Source organism: Neodiprion fabricii, chromosome 1 (assembly GCF_021155785.1).
Source record: "Neodiprion fabricii isolate iyNeoFabr1 chromosome 1, iyNeoFabr1.1, whole genome shotgun sequence".
Taxonomy (NCBI): Eukaryota; Metazoa; Arthropoda; class Insecta; order Hymenoptera; family Diprionidae; genus Neodiprion; species Neodiprion fabricii.
In genome coordinates this window covers 13,143,610-13,163,599 of record NC_060239.1, presented here as the reverse complement: position 1 = coordinate 13,163,599, position 19,990 = coordinate 13,143,610, and the positions used below count along the sequence as shown (strand labels likewise).

General features: G+C 36.9%; 1 protein-coding gene across 4 annotated transcripts in view; it reads right to left on the bottom strand.

Moving 5' to 3' along the window:
* The window catches only part of LOC124187746 (dopamine receptor 1-like), a 106,511-nt gene that overhangs the window by 5,472 nt on the left and 81,049 nt on the right, over positions 1–19,990 (bottom strand). For 3 of the 4 annotated variants that reach the window (XM_046579821.1, XM_046579820.1, XM_046579824.1), the window contains exons 2-5: positions 11,170–11,236; positions 10,770–11,079; positions 6,257–6,398; positions 1,557–1,943 (exon numbers count right to left, since the gene is read on the bottom strand). In XM_046579821.1, the coding sequence (XP_046435777.1) occupies positions 1,557–1,943; positions 6,257–6,398; positions 10,770–11,079; positions 11,170–11,236 (906 nt within the window). The remainder of the gene's footprint in view (positions 1–1,556; positions 1,944–6,256; positions 6,399–10,769; positions 11,080–11,169; positions 11,237–19,990) is intronic. The other variant, XM_046579822.1, reaches the window with a different exon arrangement.

Here is a 19,990-nt window from a genome sequence, read left to right as displayed (position 1 = left end):
CAGTATTCCATACCATATCACAAGCATTTCATTGTATTTCATAGTCGATTGTTCCGACAATTTCACGAGTTTTTACCCCCTCGAATATTTCATTCCGTGTCGAAGCTGTTTCAACCGAAGCTTATGATCTCTGTCCGATCGATTAAGGCGAATGCCAGCTATCGGTGTATCGATAACCTAATCCGTTCTTCGATCTTAATGGTCTACCGAATTTTATGACAACTTTCCTTTCGCTGGACCTTCCGGGCTATCCCGATTATGCACTCGATGGGAAGCAGCTCACCGTATAAGGACTCAACGATTCTCACTGTAGCTAGTCTTATCTTAAATCAAACTTTCAAGTGCAAAAATGAGAAAATTAAAAAATCTCAAAAACATCGCAAGTCTGCATGATCCAAGATTTTCGGTTTTGTAAATTTCTGGCTTGGTGAAAGTTCATCACTTCAATCTTTCTTTGTTTTGGATTTTCGATATTTTTACGTTCGGAATCCTGGTCATTCTGATTTTGTGTTTTTCTGACTTTTTATACCCACTCATTGAGTAAACTACACTGTGGATTATTTTAATTTTCTATTATTATATTTTAATTTTTGGCATTTTACTCTATCGAAATTTTGTTTTTTAGAATATTTCTCTATCGGAACCTTACTTTGCGGATCTTTGCTCTATCGTAACTTGAATTTTAGGAATCTTGCATTTCGGAACTTTCAGCCGTCGGGTTTCCAACCATTCGAAACTCTGTTGCTTCGTAACGGTTTGATTTCTTTACTTCAAGTTTCGTCAGCAAATAATTCGGAAGTAGGCGCTTTAGGAACTTTTCAAATTCGAAATTTCAATCCCGCCCCGTCTTAGCAATCAATACCGAAGACTTCAAAGAACAGAAAATTTTAAGTCAACATATAAACCCCCAAATGTTTTGAGACTCATAAGTATTGCATTATCGCGTAAATTGTAAAGATCTGATAATGACCGGCCATGTACAGTAATGTTCATTGATGCTTTACGCATTTTACTATTCCAAATCGAAACGTTCAATGAAAGGCTTTACTTCTACAACTGACAGTCACACCCATGAATTTCTCACCTCGGTCTACGTACACAGAAGGGCCAAGAACAATCAAATTGAATCCAAATTTCATAAGAAGACTAATAGCATGGAATGATAAAATAAATCGTTTTATGTTTGTTGTTTTTATTTTCACAAGTTCTTATACAGTTCGATTTGTCGCGTAATTTCAATGAAATCCAATCTGCACACATACGTGATTCCGTCTCTATCCATTTCCATTCGATTCGTTTGTACAAATGGATCAGGAATATTCCAAGTGAATTTATTTACACATCTCGAAATAAAAAAAATTGGTAAGAAACAAAATCCGTAAACATATTCAAAAGAACGAAACGATTAATTTGTATTGGATTTTGTACCATGCAATTAGTTTTCTTGCAAAATTCAGACTGGCGGACCATGAAAGGAAATCCGACGTCACGAGGGCGTGCACGCATGGCATTGTAGGGACGAAGACCTATAAGTCGAGCAGCAAGCTACAACATACCTGAAAGGTTCTGTCCGTAATACAGGTTTTGCAGAACGCAGCGACAATATTGACGCAGAAGAATGGTACCCAACATATCAGGAAGACCCCCATGATTACACCGACAGTTATTGCCGCCTTGTGGTCGGACACGTGGTACGGGCTCGTGGGTTTCGGCTTCGTCTGCGGTTTCGGAGCTTTGGTCCTCCTGGTCTTTGTGCGAAAGCTCTTCGCCAGCGAAGTTTCCGGCAATTTTGTCACCGCCCTGATGCTCCTCACGTGTTTCTGCGCGTAGCAGTACAGTCGGCAGTAAATGCCCACCATAACGAAACAAGGCACGTAGAAGGAGATGCAGGAGGAAACCATTGCGTAGGTGGGCGTCAAGTCCAATGCGCAGGTGGGATATTGCTGGAAGATAAATACACCAGTTCCGTCAACGATTATGTCCGATTTCGTGAAGGCACGTCACGATTTCGCTCGCATATCATTCTTTGTAGTTGTATATTATTTGAAACGATACGATTACAAGGTCAAACAATAAAACACATCGAAAGATGTTTAAATTTCAGCCCCTTGGTGGGGGACCTCCTCAGAACTACTAAACATTTATTGACACTACTTGTGTTATCTATAATCGATCGATAGCAACCACAATAACGAAGAATCACTATGGCCATGTGGTCCAACAATTAACAATTAAGAACAATATGGGTATACCATAAAATTAAACATTCGATACTCACTGACTTTTCACAAAAGGACCGCTTGAGGTCATTGACGAACTTATTCCGCTGTTCTTTAATTTATAAAAAAATAAATATCTGTTTGCGAGCCAAGGTCGTCGTCTGTAAAAGGGATAGAACTGTCAATCTCTCTATCCTTAACTTCGTCGTCAATAATTGTTAATTTTAAGGTATATCCGTATTGTTCTTTGTTAATTTCCGGGCCACAAGGCCATAGTGATTCTTCGTCGTTACGGTTGCTATCAATCGATTATAAGTAACGTAAGTAACGCCAATGAAGGTTTTGTAGATCTGAGTAGGGCTCCCACCAAAGGGCTGAAACGTAAACATTTTTGGATGTGTTTAATCATCGGACCTTCGAAAGCAAGAAAAATTTCTCAAATTATGCAATATGGTCTAGTAACTAGTCTACGATACGACTACATCTCTGCAGTGTGGAACGACTTATACAGGCAATTTTCTACACGGAGGGAAAGGATTATTTCAGCCAAGTGATATTCGTTTGATTCAACTAAATGATATAATTAAATGCGGCGAATATAATACTTGCTCAATTCAACAAAATACTTTCGTCGGACGAAATACTTGTGACAACTTGACATAAAATTGAGTCAAGCGTTTGACTTATCAATTTATTCGTGATAACACGGCGCGATTTTCTTGCACTAATATGACTTTTATAACAAAAAAATGTGTGATTGGTATGACTAAAAATTAGATTGAACGCACTGAAATCTTTTTGTTTCAAAAATACGAAATTTATGTACCAAAATAAAATGAGCTTGTTTCACAATACATATGTTTTGTTGAGTCAAGATTTCAATGGTTGAAGCGGGTAATGAAATTTGTTGTGACAACAAACCTTCACATTGACCGATCATTAGCGTTATTCAAGCGCATGAAACGTAAGTCTTGGAATGATATCACTTATAATCTTATTGACTCAAAATTTTACGGTATTTATCCGATATATCAAGGGTATGAGATGAAAACTTGTTTTCGTATGTGTAGAAGTATAAATCGAAAATGTGTCAATAGTGTTTGTTTATTGTAATCAATATCAATATCAATTTCGATGCATCAAAACTTTGTAGTGTTTTCTTCGATTGCAATAGGTCTGATGACAAACTTTTTTTACATTATTGGTATCTGACTTCCTAGCCGACTACCCGGTCTTATGACTATTAATCTCTCAACCTATTTCCGTAGCGAGAAAGTTCACCACCTAGTGGCCATTTACTGCATTTACTATATACCATTTACAGTACCAGTATACCGATGTTTACGATTAATATATTCTTCACTTGTTTCAAAGCATGCAGTGTTTGTTTTACCTCGTAAACAAATTAGTGTAACGGATTCAACCAGTTACGCCCATCAAGCTCCGGTAAGATCAATAAAGTACGACATTCGATCGGTGTAAAGTTTCTGTTCGTTAGATTCATGTTATACTTAATTTATTTGAAATACCTAAGTATTTGTGCTACGAAAAAGGGACGATTTGAAAGAACAATACATAAACTTCAAATGAAATGATCTTTAGTTGACTTAATCACGGAAACACGTCAAACGGTTCACTCGATCGCGACAAGAAAGGCTTTTATGGAACCAAGGAGTTCACTTGACTAAATCATTTTGACAAACTTACCAAATTGAAACTATTGAATTGAAGTCATCGTATTTGGAACAAATAGGGAATACTACGAGTGTATTGAAGTAAATGGACTCGAACAAAATCTATTTTTTTGGTTTAAGAATTCGTTTTCCTCCGTTTAGAAATGTAACGAAACTGTGCTAATGGTGGGATTGTAAAGGAAGTCATTTAGTTTCAGAAGTGTGCGCAATTTGTTCTTCAAGCGATTTGACACCTGGTATTATTCGTGTCTTTTTGTTGACGGACGACATTTGTGATAAATCGAACGATTCGGACCGAAAGGCGGAAGCAAGGCTTTGAAAGGGTTCGATTTCTGCTTCAAATGCAGATTTGACAGCTGGCATCGTTCATTTCTCTTTTATCTGGTAAAGAAGATGAATGTTTACGGGAATATTTGTCGTGTATGTGGGTTTGCTTATCCAAGCTACCTATATGGACAATTCCGCGTTAATTTGGACGAAAATTGACCAAACCTTTTTTAAATTCAATTGAAACTTCTCTCAACGCCTGCAAGTATATGAGGTATTCCACGCCAACTCGGCGGAATTTGGTCCCGATTATCTACGATCTGTTATATTGTTTTTTATCTCATTTACCCTACAGAAAAACGTGTTTGACATTTTTTCCAAATTTTTTGGACCAGCTGGCCTCTCTAAAGCACATACAAATTTTATGCCTAAATTGTAAAATTAAATGAGAGGAAAGTGCCAGAATTGTTTGATAATTTCCAAAATTCGCGTTTATTCCTCCAACAAGTGGGTTAATCAATTTTTTCAGAGACACCGGCTGATCCCCAAAAATAGTGGAACAGATCGTAGAGGTTCGGGGTCAAATACCGCTGAGTTGGTGTAGAACACCTCATATGTTAAAAGAGAAAAGCCGTAGGTGTCAGACAAACCTTTTTTGTTTTGACAATTACAGAATATTGATGCTTTGGCGAAGCAAGTGCAGATCAACTTAATAATTATATATATCTCCGGTTTTACCAAAGTAGAGCAGTGAATGAACTTGGGATCCAAAACTGAAAGAAGTGATTTCTGTTTGTTCGAATTCATCACTCCGAGCTGAATTGATAAATAATTTCCATGTTTCTATATCAATTTATGCAAATTCTTATTGGTCATGTATTTGTAATTTTATATACCGTACATTATAGCGTTTGTCCATATTGATGGTTAGATGAAAATAAATAATATATAGCTTTTGAATTGTTTTTTTGTTGAATGTAACTTGGAGATAACGAAACAAGTAACTGAAAATTAATTTATAGCATAACAAAAAGAAAACATTCCGTTCATTCCGTTCAAACGAATTGAAAAAAAAACATCCATCTCGTGAATGGTTTGATTGTGAAATTCGTAAAACATGATACAAAATTCTGCCACGGTAAAAAAAAAAACCGAAGCTAAAATGAAACCATTATCACGGCAAACAGCCCACTGTAGACACCATTTTGAATCCTTCACTTTGGATTTCACAACTGACCTTCCATTTGAATCCATTAACTTGAAAATCTTATAATGTGTATACTGATTTTTATTCGGATTGTATAGTTTTTATATTATGGTCGCTACTTATCGGGCTTGCCATTCCGAGTTTGAAAATTTGGATCCGTATTTCGTATCTGGCAAACTTCAAATTTTTCGTATGCCCATTTTCATGCAAATCGCATCAATGTTAAGATTTAACAAACGCAATTTTGGATCCGCCATTCTGAACTTTAAAATATTGAGATTATATCTGGTTTCAGTGGCCAAAAAATATTTCAAGTGTCGATTTTAATTGCATTTTAACTTAAGCTTGAATAGTTATTGCAGCATTTCCGCGAATTTGGCACTTCAGTCCACTCAGTTCGCGACTGCCACTTTAATGAAAACGAAAGAACGTAGATTCCATCGACATTTCACCCTGAAAAAATGTCTGTCTTACAATTTCGATGGAAATTTCAATAATCTGTATTTTTAATTTTGAAAATTTGCAAAATTGATTAAAAATTCAAGGTCAAAGAATCTCAAAGTCTATCCACCTCGACGTGGAATTGGCCATAGAGTTACTAGGAGTTTTGTACATTTTCCGACGATCGCTTGACCTTTACGAACAAACATTTCGATAGCCTACAAATATGAATGCAAAAAAATGGATTTTCGATTTTTCGATCAGTTTGCCGGACTTCGGCTAGAGATAAAATTTGGAACACGGCAACTTCCTGTTACGACCGTACAAACTTCGAGTGCGTCCCGCAATCAGCTCCCAATGCTGTCAAAATTTCAAAATTTTTTTTTGCGCTGCCAGCTAATTTCGGAACGCACTCTTCGGCGATGTACCTTTTCTCCGTCGCTGTACACTAGCGGCATGGCAGGCCTGTGAAGACCCAAGCTGATCGGCACAAAGGAAATGAGACCAGCGAGTAGCCAAACAGTTGCTATGCTGCCAACTGCCACTCTTCGAGTAACCCATCTACTGTACCTGAAAGAGAAATTGATTAAAAATGGACTGCTTTCCGTCTTCGTTTTGCATTCTTTTTTTTATTTTTTGGCTTAACTACCGGCTAGAAACTTCAAACCTATTTCGGCTTGGAGTGATTCTCAATTTCAACCGGCTCGCGCAGTTTTATGCAGATATAAGTTGGCAAGTCAATAGATCGAGGCATTGCAGCCGCGATACAAAAATTGTCTAACCAAATTGTGGGACGAGGTGTTTTCTTATACCCATGGTCGACGCTAATACACTTTGGATTTTACTGTCATTTCTAAAATCAACCGAGCTCTGGCGTATTAGATGTTAAAACTCAATCCCGATTTCTTACCAACGTCAATTGGATTTCTACAAACCATTTCTTTTCCAATGATTGAAGAGTAGTGACACGTTAAAACTTGTCAAATCCAATTTTTCTCCGTACTTAGTTAGGGAATATGATGACATTAAAAGGAGTAGAGATAGGAGACAAGGGGTATGTGAACTTGGATCAAACGGTTCATCTTGTTTGATCAGGTAAAATCAGCTTTGAGTTAGAAGCTAGAAGACACGACTTGTAATTAGGTGCGATCAGGGTGAAAGGGCCATGGGTATAATACAGTTAAAGTGGGCAAGTGGATGGTATAGCCTGTTTGACAATAAAAAGAGAAAAATCGAGATATCCTATCAATCCTTTTCTACCAACACATGCGCAGTGTGTTCGTGCGTAGAAGTTACGTTATCGCCTCCTGCAGTCTCTCAATGTTATAATATTGTTCAATTGTATCGGCAATTGATTTCTTTCAAAATACTCTAGTACATTTAACCCGATCACGGTACCGCTGTTTTTTGAATCACTAAAGTGTATCGGGGGGTCGAATTAATCGACATCATGCTCAAAAAGTCTCGAAAATATCTTATTAAGAATCTAAAAAAATTCGTGTGTTACACTCAAGACTTATACTATACGATAGAATTTTCCAGTACAAGTTTAAAAAAAATCTATTACATAAATAACAATATACACATAAAGTAGTGGAAGAAGGTAGTTTTCTTAAAAAATTCATAACTTTGAGACTAATGTAGAGGTATGAAATGGAACAATTGAAAAAAACAATTTAAACCTCCAAATCATGTTATGAAATTGGAACCCTTATTTTTTTACATGAACATATGAATTTTTTGAGGTGCAAGTGTAGGAGGTTTTCGTAGAAAATATATACATTTTTCGATGTAAAACTATTTATTGATATAATATAACGTGTAAGTTATTGTTCGGTAATTGAATGAACGTTATAATTTTATTTTTAAAAACGAGCCGAACTTAGGCGATGGTCTTCGCATAGCGGTAGCAGGTACTTTATGCAGCAGTGCAGCGTTTTACTGTCTTTTTTTTCGGGCATTCACCACATTTTTTTCTATTGCTGAATTTGACAGGTACACATCCTCGCGTCGCGTTACATGGCTCGTCGATAATAATTTCTTACATGTGACTTATAATTTTGCGAGAAAGTTTTGACGCTTCTAATCTATCTCTCAAATGCGAAAATATCATCTCCCGAATTAAGAGCTTCAGGAAATCACGAGGACTGCTCAGTTCTGCTGTTGTTTCCGCGAAATTGTACAGTATGCAGCTATTCACAGATCCTTGATCGAGCACCTTGTCACCTTGTAAGATAATGGTATTTCACGCTTATTTGCGAATCGTGTCCATCATAGAAATTTGTTTTTTTCACCCATTTTATTGAATGTTTCAATACATGTGAACCAATTATCGGTAGTGACGCTTCTGCCTGTTTCATAGATTAGTTCGCAAAGTTTACGAACATAATATTTCGGCACACTCTCTCCAGGGTCTGAATGTACGCGACCACGATAAGGAATCGTATTATACGTATAATAAGTCTTCGCATCATTTAGAAGATACAATTTTTATGCCCTACTTTCCTGGCTTCGAGCAAATGTAAACACGAGCATTGAATTAACCTCGGAAACCCAATAACTGCTCCTCAATCGTCATGGTCTCCAACGGAATGTAGTTTTATCGATAGTTCTTTATAAACCGATCTCATATCTCTCCAACTCGAGCTAAGTTATCGATCTTTCGCCTGTCCGAACGAGTTTCTTTCTCATCAAAACGTAAAGAGGCTGCTAAATATTGATAACGTCGTTCGGACATGACGCTTCAATCTAAGTAAGAGCTACATTAATCCGACCACAACTCAGTAATCGGCACATTTTCAATTTTTTGAAGCTCAATAAAATAGAGCAAACCGAAAAATGGTAACAATACATTTTTACCGACGTTTCCAACAGTCCCAATGGGACCTTGCTCAAGAGTATCTTTGTGTCGATCAATTTCTTTGTTCGCGTATTGCACAATAATAGCAACCATACTGCCTGAAAATAACAAATTCCGAAATTCCAACGGCGAGTTGGCTTGGCATCCATGTTTTATTCCTGGTAAATGTTAAGTAAGGCGAAATCTTCTACCACAATTTTCTGGTGCATCTTCGCACCACTTATGCCCATTTTCCCGTATACGTATTTGCGACCTATTCTTGCTGCGTTTTCCTCCTCTTCTTCTCTTTCTTCCTCTACCTCTCTTTTCGACTTATCAGAGTTACCATATTCCAATGTTGAGTCGCCGTAATCTTCAAAATACTTAACAGCTTCACGCGGACGAAGTACTCGACCCACATCGTCCCCGGAGCATCTCGCCGTTTTGGATCTAATTGTAAATCATCAAATTGTAGTTTTTTAATTTGAATAATCTTAAGTGAAATTGTATTCCAAAGAGTACAAGAAAGCGAAAAATGATGAACTTACCTGGACTATTTTCTGTCACAATGTCGACGCTAAGAGTGTATTGGGGGGTCGAATCGACCCAAACCGAAGTTTGACCGCTCGCTACGGCTGATTGAATCTTGAAAGGTATTGGGGACTCGAGATTCTGAGTGAGATTTCTACCCGAGAGTACAATTTTTTAGGTTGGGGTAAGCGCTCATCCCCTTGCTTAGTTTCACAATAGGGGAGGTTTGCGATTCCGGCCTGGCTCGAATCGACCCCTCGATACAGTGATCGGGTTAATGGCTAAATTTTACAATAATGTATGAAATTGAATAAAATTATTAAGGAAAATTGCAACATTAACGCAAGCAGTTTTGAATAGTCTATCGTTCTTATTCTCTTCTAACGCATGTTTAAACGGTTGTGAAAACAAGGATGGATGGGGTACCTCGATTTTCGTTCTCTTTCTATCCGTAGGACTTTTCGATTCATGCTAACTTTTGTATTATCCCTATATGAAAAGCGCCCACCATTACAAATATGACTCGGTAGACATGAAACTTGAATACGATAAGTCCGTAGATTGAATCGTACTTTATGAAGTCAGATTATTTTCATTTTGCAGGTTAAATTCGCTTGTGCCAACTCAGGGTCCCAACAATTTGCGTAAGTTTTTCATTTGTACCACAACGCAAATTTGTTTCCAAGAATTCAAATGAAACAGTCTTACCGAGAAAGTAATTTGGCAGAAAGGACGAAAATAGACTGTGGGCGATGTTTGATATATAAGTCGGTATTCTCCTGGGTAAGTAATGAACATCCCTCTTTTTTTAGCAGCAGTCGAAAATACGTAACTTGTAGTTTGAAGTACGCTCGAGGATAGATAAACAATAATAATAATCGTAATAATCACTGCCAGTTCCACCATCGGCTTTCGGGGTCTGGTTTCCCATTTCCCAAACGGATAGGGAGGGAGTGATGAATTAGAGACCATCATTATATGTGACTGCAGCCGTCTTAAGATGTTCAATATAATCATCTGCAATGGCACAAGAGACAAAAAAACCAGACTGAGTTCAAACTCAGTCACTAGTGTAAGAGTCAACTGGAAACCGACTTGTAATCATTATAAAACAGTCAAACGGCGCTTTGAAATTTTGATAATTGTCGGGTTTTCTTGATTCTATTACATTCGCTATGGCATGTTCTGTACGATATTTTTATTCTGGCGGTGTCCCGGTTTCGGAATTTTTTAATACATTCGTTGACGTACGGTTGACGCAGTTTCGACATTCTGACAAATTTTTCATCGGTGGACACTGCACTGGTTTTAATTAGTCAAACGATAGTCAACATTTCGACAAGTGTCCCACATGAAAAATATAGTATGCACATGGGAATACCACAATATCACAAAGGAAGACCGTGAAAGTGTACACCTGCAGCACGCCAACTTGCGTGATACTTTGTGCCACGGGTAACGAAGGTGATTGTGAGACTAATGACATTCCGTATACATAGCCGTCTGTTCCCCGTATCGTGCAGAAATAGAAATTCGACAATTTATACGCATAATGTGCGTGTTATTCTTACCTTAATGGATCTTTGATATGTATGTATCTATCGAGTGATATGGCGCACAGATTTAGAATGGAAGCGGTGCTGCACATGACGTCGAACGCCACCCAGGTGTCGCAGAATCGGGGTCCAAATACCCAGTATCCGAGGAGGTCGTTAACACCGGCAAAGGTCATCACCAGAGAGCCGACGAAGAGGTCAGCGATCGCCAGTGAGGCAAGAAAGAGATTGCCAATCCTGCGGAGACCTCGGTCAGTGTATATCGCGACACAGACCAAAATGTTCCCCGCAACGGACAGGAAAAATAAAATGAACAGCAGCAGGCCTGAAATGGAGAAGGAGAAGAAGTTCTTTTAGAACATATCTGAAGCTCCTACGCCTTGGTTGAGTTTAATGGATAGAAATTATGGCGAACCAACTAGAATCACCGACAGTAACGAAAATGTGTTTTCCGGTACTTCGTCACCATCTGTAATATTCCCCTGAAACAGAAAATTCATACGATCAGTACAATCAGCGAAATTCTTTCGACAAGGTGTTTTTGGCAAATACCTTAGTGGCATTGCAAAATTTCAGATTGCGGTTTCGTCTTGCATGTTAGCGGAAAGTCATGAAAATATAGGATGAGTCGCCACTCAATTTTTGATATTTGACCAAAATAGATTTTTGTTTATTTTGTTGGACATTTTTTTCTATAATCATTTCACTCTCAAGGTTGAAGGTAAAGAATATTACTTTTATTCAATTTCTGTCAATTTTGTTATTGCAGCAGGTGAATTCTCATATTGAACTCAAAGAAGCGATACTTCAAAGAGAAGCAGAAAACTTAAACACGTGCGAAAATATAAATCAGTGTATTGTTTATTAAATTCGAATATTCAACTTCCAGAGTGCAAGAATCTTGAGAAGACTTCGCGAACCCGTTATTAAAAAAAAGATGCTTCCGGTTCGTTACTTGAGTATCAACGCCTCGCCACGTTTATTATCAACAAACTGGAAAACCTTTCACTTACGAATAAATGTCTAACTCAAACGTACGGTTTCTCTAGAAATAAAATAACCATAATTCACGTGGTGAGTGATAACTGTATTTATAAAATAATGGGTCTGAGTCATACAGTGATCTTGGTTCGTCTTACGATCAGCAATGTTTAAACTGATGCATTCTTCGCTTTAGAAAGTCACCGACAAAGAAACATCTTTTCAGACGAACGTAGAAATTGTTGAGAAGTATGGGAGTCGTGACAAGGCGATAGTTTGATGTTTGTAAACCGTTTATCCACACCCTCGTTAAGTAATTGCTGTACCATTAGCATTAGTTCAAGGGGTCGTACGGTTTAAAATACTAACAGTCCTGACGTGAGATTAGATTTTGAAGCTGCTCTACGAAATGTTAAAGCTGAGTCAGCGGTAAGTATTTGAACACGAAGAGGTTGTAAAATCAAAGCACACTGTAGTCACTGTAGATAATATTGGCGTATTAGATTACCATCTACACTTTACATCGAACTCGGCAAAGCGTGATCGTAATGATCTCATTATCAAGAGAGTTACTGTATACTTCGTGCGGGTGGAAATTAGTCAGAATGATCATAAATTATTGTTGCAAATTGTGTTATAATTTCAATTATATTATTTACTGCGCTAGTCTTTATAAAAGTTTTTCGACGTTTAGTCAGCTTTATTCTGTGCGGTTGTAACAGATATAATACATGATCGATAGGAAACTGACCGAAGTTATTGTAGTTCACTGACGTCGTGAATTCTGTTAGATTCTTTTTATATTCATTCATTGTTGTCTGTTGGCTCCAAGTGAAATTACAATACACAGAATGGTTTTTGACAAAGAATTTGAATTAAAGAAAATCAGTCAGGAATTTGGTTCTCCGGTTTGATTGCTTCATTGATTATTCTCGACTTCACCATTAATAATAAAATATAAACCGTTTGGGAATCAAAATGACGCTGCTGGGCATAGGGCAAAAAAATAATTCCATCCTAACCCTAGAAGCAATCACATATATTTTTTTGCATACATTATAGTGCATCGAAAACTAAGCGACAAGTATTTTTTGTATCGGTCATAAAACGCTTCAATGAGATGAAACTGCCGTCCAAAGATAGAGGTGTCAAGCATGAATTTCGTTATTTTTGTAAATAAAGAAAAAAAATGAATAAAATTTCGTCATTTCACCGATATGAACATAAATTTTTTTAACCAAACCAATTGAAAGAAGTTTCTCATAATGAAAATAAAAAATGTGATTTTCTCAATTAGAAAAAAGACATCAAGAGCGTAAACTAGCCCTAGATATGGTTACATTTATACAAAAAATGGTCAAATTCAAGTATATGAACTAGATCTAAATCGGAGAGATCGACCGACGAAGGTATCCTAGACCTACCTTGTTAGTTGCACGCACTGGGTTTAACAAGCCCGGCCAATTTCCGCATGTAGTGGTTTCGGCAAAATTAGGTCTATTTGGATGTTTATTTTTCTAAATGAGAGAGGTAATTGCGAGGAAGGTATCTGGGAAAACGAAATGTATTTTCGATTCATAGTATACCTGAGAAAATCGTTCAAGTAGGCTGAAATTCTTCGCTCAAGTGAAAACGTGAGTTTTGCACTCTTAAATAAAAAAAGTTGTAATTTTTTTAACCGCAAGAGATAATTTTATTTTTTCTGTGGATTTTGAAATGTGAAAGCTTTGGCGAAAAAATGTAGTGCTGTTATTTTCAAATATTATTAAAAAAAAAAATCAAACTAATTTTTCTTTGGTGGTAGATCTAGATTTCATCTACTGAACTGAACACTTCTAGCTTGAATTCTGGCGACTTCAGGTACAGTATGAGGTCCTCATAATTCAACGACTCACGCATCGCTGACTCAATGGGACTCGTTGCCAAATCAATTGATTGTGGTCGTTTTTGGGACATAATTGAACGGAGAGGACGTTTTATAATTTCCAGCTTACTGAAACTGCGCTCTCAAGAAGCTACAGAAAATGGTAGTGTCGAATGTGTTCGCAAAGCAGTCACCAAATTTGGAAAAAAAATTATGTTATGTTTCATCACGAAGTTCAGGACTTGTATAGGCGTAAGTTCTGGGAGAAAAAGTATTGACAAATTCTTCAGCTTATACCTATACTGTGTTTATCCACTGTAGCAGTTGCAATGAATCAGGAATAATTGCAGGTCTTTATTGCAACGCGACAACGTATTTGAGACATTGTCATTTTTCTATTTAATAATGTTGTATAGTATATGTATTTGATTCCAAGTGGTTTTCAGGAAAGCTCTTAAGGTCATGTAGTACGCGTACCTTTACCGACCGAGCAAGGTTTGAACTTAGACCGGTCTAAGGGTTTGAACCCTTTTCGTTCATTTGTTCATTGAATATAGGACGAAAAAGGGGGAGTTTGCTCGGTCGGTAAAGGTAGGAGTACTACATGACTTTAATTCATGGGTAGAAACGGCCATATATGAAAACCTGATTTGACGGAGCTATATCAAGCTGGAACCGCCACATTTGAAAATCGAAAAATCTTCTATGGAATAATTAAAGGCTAATTAAAGGCTAATTAAAGGCTAATTAAAGGCTCTTGGAAAACTATCCGCTCGAATTAACTGCTCCACCCCCCGTCACACTTTTTTGAAACTTGACCCCGTTCCGGTTTTTTTTTAAGTCTGGTCCATCTCGAGCTAGCACCGCCACAGGTTTTTTTTAAAAAACGTCGAGCAATTAATTCAAAGATGAGGAATTCCAAGAGCCTTTAATTAGCCTTTAATTATGACCCTAAAGCTTTTCAGAAATTTCACGTGTTTTCCGTTTCTTTCGGTGTGGCGGTTCCAGGTTTAAGTCGAGCTGGCACCGCCACAGGTTTCTTTTAAAAAACGCGGAGCATTTAATTCGAAAATAGAGCATTTAATTAACCTTTAATTAGCCCTTAATTATTCCATTGGAGATTTTTCGATTTTCGAATGTGGCGGTTCCAGCTTGATATGGCTATTTGACGGTGAGGTTTCACGAGTCAGCCGCTAAGCATCACAGGCTAGCCCCCAATTATAAGTTTATGTCTATAAAACATTGTGAACGCTAGTGAAGCCTGCTCATTTATTTGATTAATCACTATCACAGTAGGCAAGAATTTGATTAGTCAATTTTGAACAAAAGTTATAACCATGGAATGTGTGCAAATTCCTTCGCCATTAAGGATCCATATGTGTCAGAAATTTCTGGGATGCAATTAATCACTTCTGGCCACTACACATTGTACGATACATATGGGGAATTTCAAGTGGTTTAATTCACCTTTGAGGGTCGGCAGTTACAATTCCCAATTCGGCGGTAACTTTTATAGTACATGGTAGTACTATCGAATATATCCATACTTGATTTTTGCGCCCTGCAAAAACTGGTGCCTTAGTTGGCTTGGAGATGCTGAATTATTTACTATCGATATGATTCTATTTATTCTTCTAGATTCATCAAGACGTTCTGAAAAAATTGCAACAAATTGCAGAAAATTCCAGGAAAACATTCAAAGATTTTAAGCATCTGTGAAAAGTAGTTCTATCATTATTTTTAAATCTCTGTTATTTCGCCACGAATGTTTCGTAACTTTTTTCTCAGATTCTCCAAAGCGTACAGAAAAATCTAAAATGTAAATCGGACTTTAGAATGGTGAGTGATAGCGAGAAACAAGAAAATGCGGGTGCGTTTGTTTGAGAGTAGTACTACCACCATATACTAAGGTTATAACGGGATTGGGAATGATGTCTGTTCGATGTTTAATGAAACTTGCACCTAGTTTGAAGTTATCCATATTACACAGAATTAACGGCGGTGAAAATTCGGGAACCAGAAACGCTGTATAATCGGGCTATCGCTGGCCCACTAGTTCTACCCTCTTTATAATTCTATTATTCTGTAACCCCAACTCTATATATTCATTATCGTGGATTTTACCACGAATTAAACAATATCGGCTGGGTGTTTTTGATGGCGTAATAATCCGGCCATCGTGAGCCTAACGTTATCATCGCCAACAGTGGGCCATGCAGCATTGGTAGTTATTACGTTGGACAAACTGCTCAATAATTGATTTAACGGTGGGTAAATCATTGTGCCGATGGTATAATTGGGGACAATGAATCTGAGACCGCTAATTTTTAACACTAGACAGTTATGTTGGCAACACAGAGAAACCTACAGCGCCACAGTCGGCCGAGCGCAAAACAAACTCAATCTCAATTAACATAACATAACCCATGACCGACGAATCTAACCTTTTCTAAATTGGACGGTCAATCTCTCATGTCGGCTGCATCTCCAGTCATTGTCATGTAATCCACATAGAATCGAACTTGCATTTTATTTCGTATCGAAAACAAGTTAGCCGGAAGGTTAAGACATTCGTGAACATTACTGTACCTTGGAAGAACAATACCTGTCGAAGCATTGAATACATACACTTAACGTGTTGGATTTTAAGAGATTCAGGGGCACGCAAATTTGGCACAAACATGAAATCCGTTGAGATCCAATGAAAACAAATTATTGATCATTTTGCGAAAAACTATGACATTAACCGATCAGTTGCATATGTGATCTTCGAATTTCAGAGAAGTTTCCTATGATGAAATCTTCACTTCAGTCTAATTTAAGCATAATCCAATCACGCGCAACAGCTCTATCGATACTTTTCCCAAAACGCATTGTCTCGCAGCCACTGAAAAGAAGCGCAACAATAAGCGATCTTTAAATTTGAAATGTGATTGAACTTTCTATCCAGATTTAATTTAAGCAAAATCTAATCGTGATTGATAAAGATATAAATAGAAAGAATTATGTTGAGCTTTCTTTGTTCTCTTTATTTTATTCCTTTCTACTAAAATTCCGTAATCACCAACATTTTAGGTTTTAGAAATGACAAAATTTGTCTGAAGGTGGTTGGCCCGACTGACCGTAACCTCACATAACAAGAAAAGCTCAACAGAATTTTTCCTTAATCATCATTGACGAACGATACCAGTTTATTTTACAGGTAGGTTCTGTAATGGAGATTTCAACTCTTATTTACTTTGAGTGCAATGAAGTTGTCTATAACTTTGTGCAAACGTGTTGCCGAACCATGCTAAGAAACCATGGCGTTAATCGAAACATCACACGCAAGGGCTTGAAGTTTCAAAGGTGGAACCTTGCAATTCACATCTCAGCCCTATTGACTTTGAGGAAAATTTAATTATCTAACAAAGAGGATTTACTTGATGATCTTGTTGTACGATATTAACAGGTTCCTGATTCAAGTCATTTTAGCCGTTCAACTTGCCAACAGCTAGTTCAAGTTCATTCAGTTTATCGTTGGCATGAAATTAGTGGCGAAAGACGTCTCTGCCAGTTGGTTTCAGCCAAGTGTCGACAAAAATTTTTCCTCCACTTATAAGCCAAGGCAAACGTGAGCTACGATTGGTTTTTTTCAGAATACATAAATTTGGGATTTGTTAAAACACAGATTCAAATTTGAACTTTAAAACGCGTCTAACATATTTGGATTATCTTCAAAATCGAGCAATTAAGAAGATAAATACAAAGCGCCTGCCTGGGCTTATAGAGTTTCATACTGAAACGACACCTTTAGTGTATTCTGTTTGATTAACCCATCCGATACAGAAAAAAAAATGGGTGCGTGAACTTATGTACGCGCGTGAGAAGTTATACTTCTTTGGCATCATTAAAAAATACACAACATGTCAAAATCTTCTGTCACACAATGATAAAGAAAAGAAGTATGTAAAAAAAACAATAAAACAAATAACGGATGTCTTACATTATATTTAAATAATCTATTAAATTTTTGTCACAAACTTTTTATTAAATGTTCTATTAAATTTATTTCTTTATTTTGTAAATATTAAAAAACCAATAATAAATATTTAACATTGATAATTTAATAATATTTAGTATTAATTATATTAAATAATGATATTTTAATTTATATCAATAAATAATACATACGGATAACTAACCTCAATTATATTGGAGCACTTGAAAAAGTATTTTAGCACAATTTTTTCACTAATATTCACAAATTTTTCGAGACTTAATGAATTCGGTTGAGTGGGCAACTTCATCCTGTTAATTTTGTGTTACAGTGATGCGCGCGCATCTTGAAATTGAATTCGGTTGAGTGGGCAACTTCATCCTGTTAATTTTGTGTTACAATTTTGTGTTACAGTGATGCGCGCGCATCCTGAAATTTCACTCTCATCAGTTTTTCATAACGCGCCTAAAGAAGTATAACTTCAAAAAAAATTATGTATCCTGATGCTATCTGCGGTATTACAACTGCTTGTAAGAAAAAAAATATTGAAAATATAGAAATTTTTGATTGTACCAAATGTAACTAGTGTAGTTACAAAGTAATGATGGTAAAGTGAAAATATTATGATCGCGAATGTGCACGTGAGTCTCACACTTTCGAGCAAAGTCATACAATTTTCTGATGAAACGACGCTTTTTAACTTTGTTGCCGATAATCTATCAACGACGATCGTATTGATGTATACACTAGAGCTTTTTTCATAGTGCATGTGTGTCTCATAGGTTGCTTATACTTTCAATTGTACGATGCAGCTAGCCTACCTGATAAACGGTTTAATTTCCGTGACCGGTCAGCAGTGAGAATTTATGGTTTCTTTTTAATGCTCTAGTCTACTTATTGATATAATGAGTCTTCCTTTTTCCACTCGTACGGTGAGTGTCTGTTAAAATGGTAGACTTTAGTTTACCGCTTGCAAGTGCAGTTTACCCTAGGTCGTGTAGTAAATCATAAAATCCATCGTACCTTGAGAATCTATCGATGTGTCTGTTCTCTTTTTTTATATGCTAGATTCCTTGTTTGTTTAGTCTTTGTACGAATAGGAACAATTGATTTCCTTCAACAAGTGGGAGGCTGATGGTTATTGCCGTAATTTATTTACTCCTGAAATTCCTGAGGTACGCTGTGAACCCCAGGTTGGAGGAGTGGAGGAGGATGTACAAGGACCAAGCAGGAAAAAGTCGAGTCGGAATGTGGGGCACGTGATTCCTGACAAGTCCGATACTATAATAGGAGAAGCTTCGCGGAGGTTTGAGGTGAGAAAAACGTGGGCTAAATTGTACGGCTAAATGTCGTCTTTGAAGGGTGAGCTGGGCAGAAGTTTTCCAATTTTCTTACATGTAAAGGGTATGAAACAGGTAGGGCTGGAAAGACTGGAAAAGCTTTCCTTCGCCTTTCCGCATGGAGATTGTGTGAATAATCCACCGGGGACCTATGAAGTTATTAATTAAGTAAAAGTTGAAATCAGAAATGATAATGAACGATTCCAAAGTTTGTTCACTGCGGAACTGCAGTTACTTCCGGTGGAATGCAATTTTTCATCAAGCATTTCGCGTCCAAATTTTAGGACTTGCAAATGTTAGGTTGCCGTCAATACATACGCAAGTTTCATGGCATATTTTAATCGAAATTTTGTTAGAATCCGTCAAGTTATTTTTAATGGATTCAGGGTACAGAATGGATTCCGCGTATTGCGCAAACTGATGACAGCCCAAGTATGGTAAAAAAAGTATAAGCGACTTCTGACATACGTCTTCAAGTCAAGGAAGAGTATTTTTTCACACCGACTTTCATCAGATATTTTTAATCGATTCTACGTAACTTCGTTCCAAATTTCTCTGAATTGCAATTGTTTTTTTCGGTCATTAAGGATTTTAAAGAGCAATATCTAGGATACCCAAGAGTATTTTTAATACAGATATTTTGTATATGTGTCAAATGAATTTTTTAGTATCGATCAAATTTGCAGGATGCGCTCGAAAAGTTAGGAAATCTATCCGTGGACTTCCGAAAGTGCTGAACACCAAGCTTAATAATATTTTCCGGGATCTCTACAAAACCTGTTTATCTTGTGATAAAAAAAAAAAAATGATTTAATGTATAGATGAATTACAGTTGATAAAAATTATTAGTTTACGGTGAACCTGATTTATTTTCATGAGTAATTTATTGAATATATTTATTCAAATATAAATATTTTCTCGAACGTTTCTCTATGCAGTTTTTTTTTTTAAAGAATTCATTTAAACTGCCAGAATTTGCCTTATAAAACTGCTTTCTTACTTGTGCTTGCTGTAAGTAAAACATGACACGAAGGGTTATCATTTCCTTTGAATCTGGAGTTCGCTAATCGTA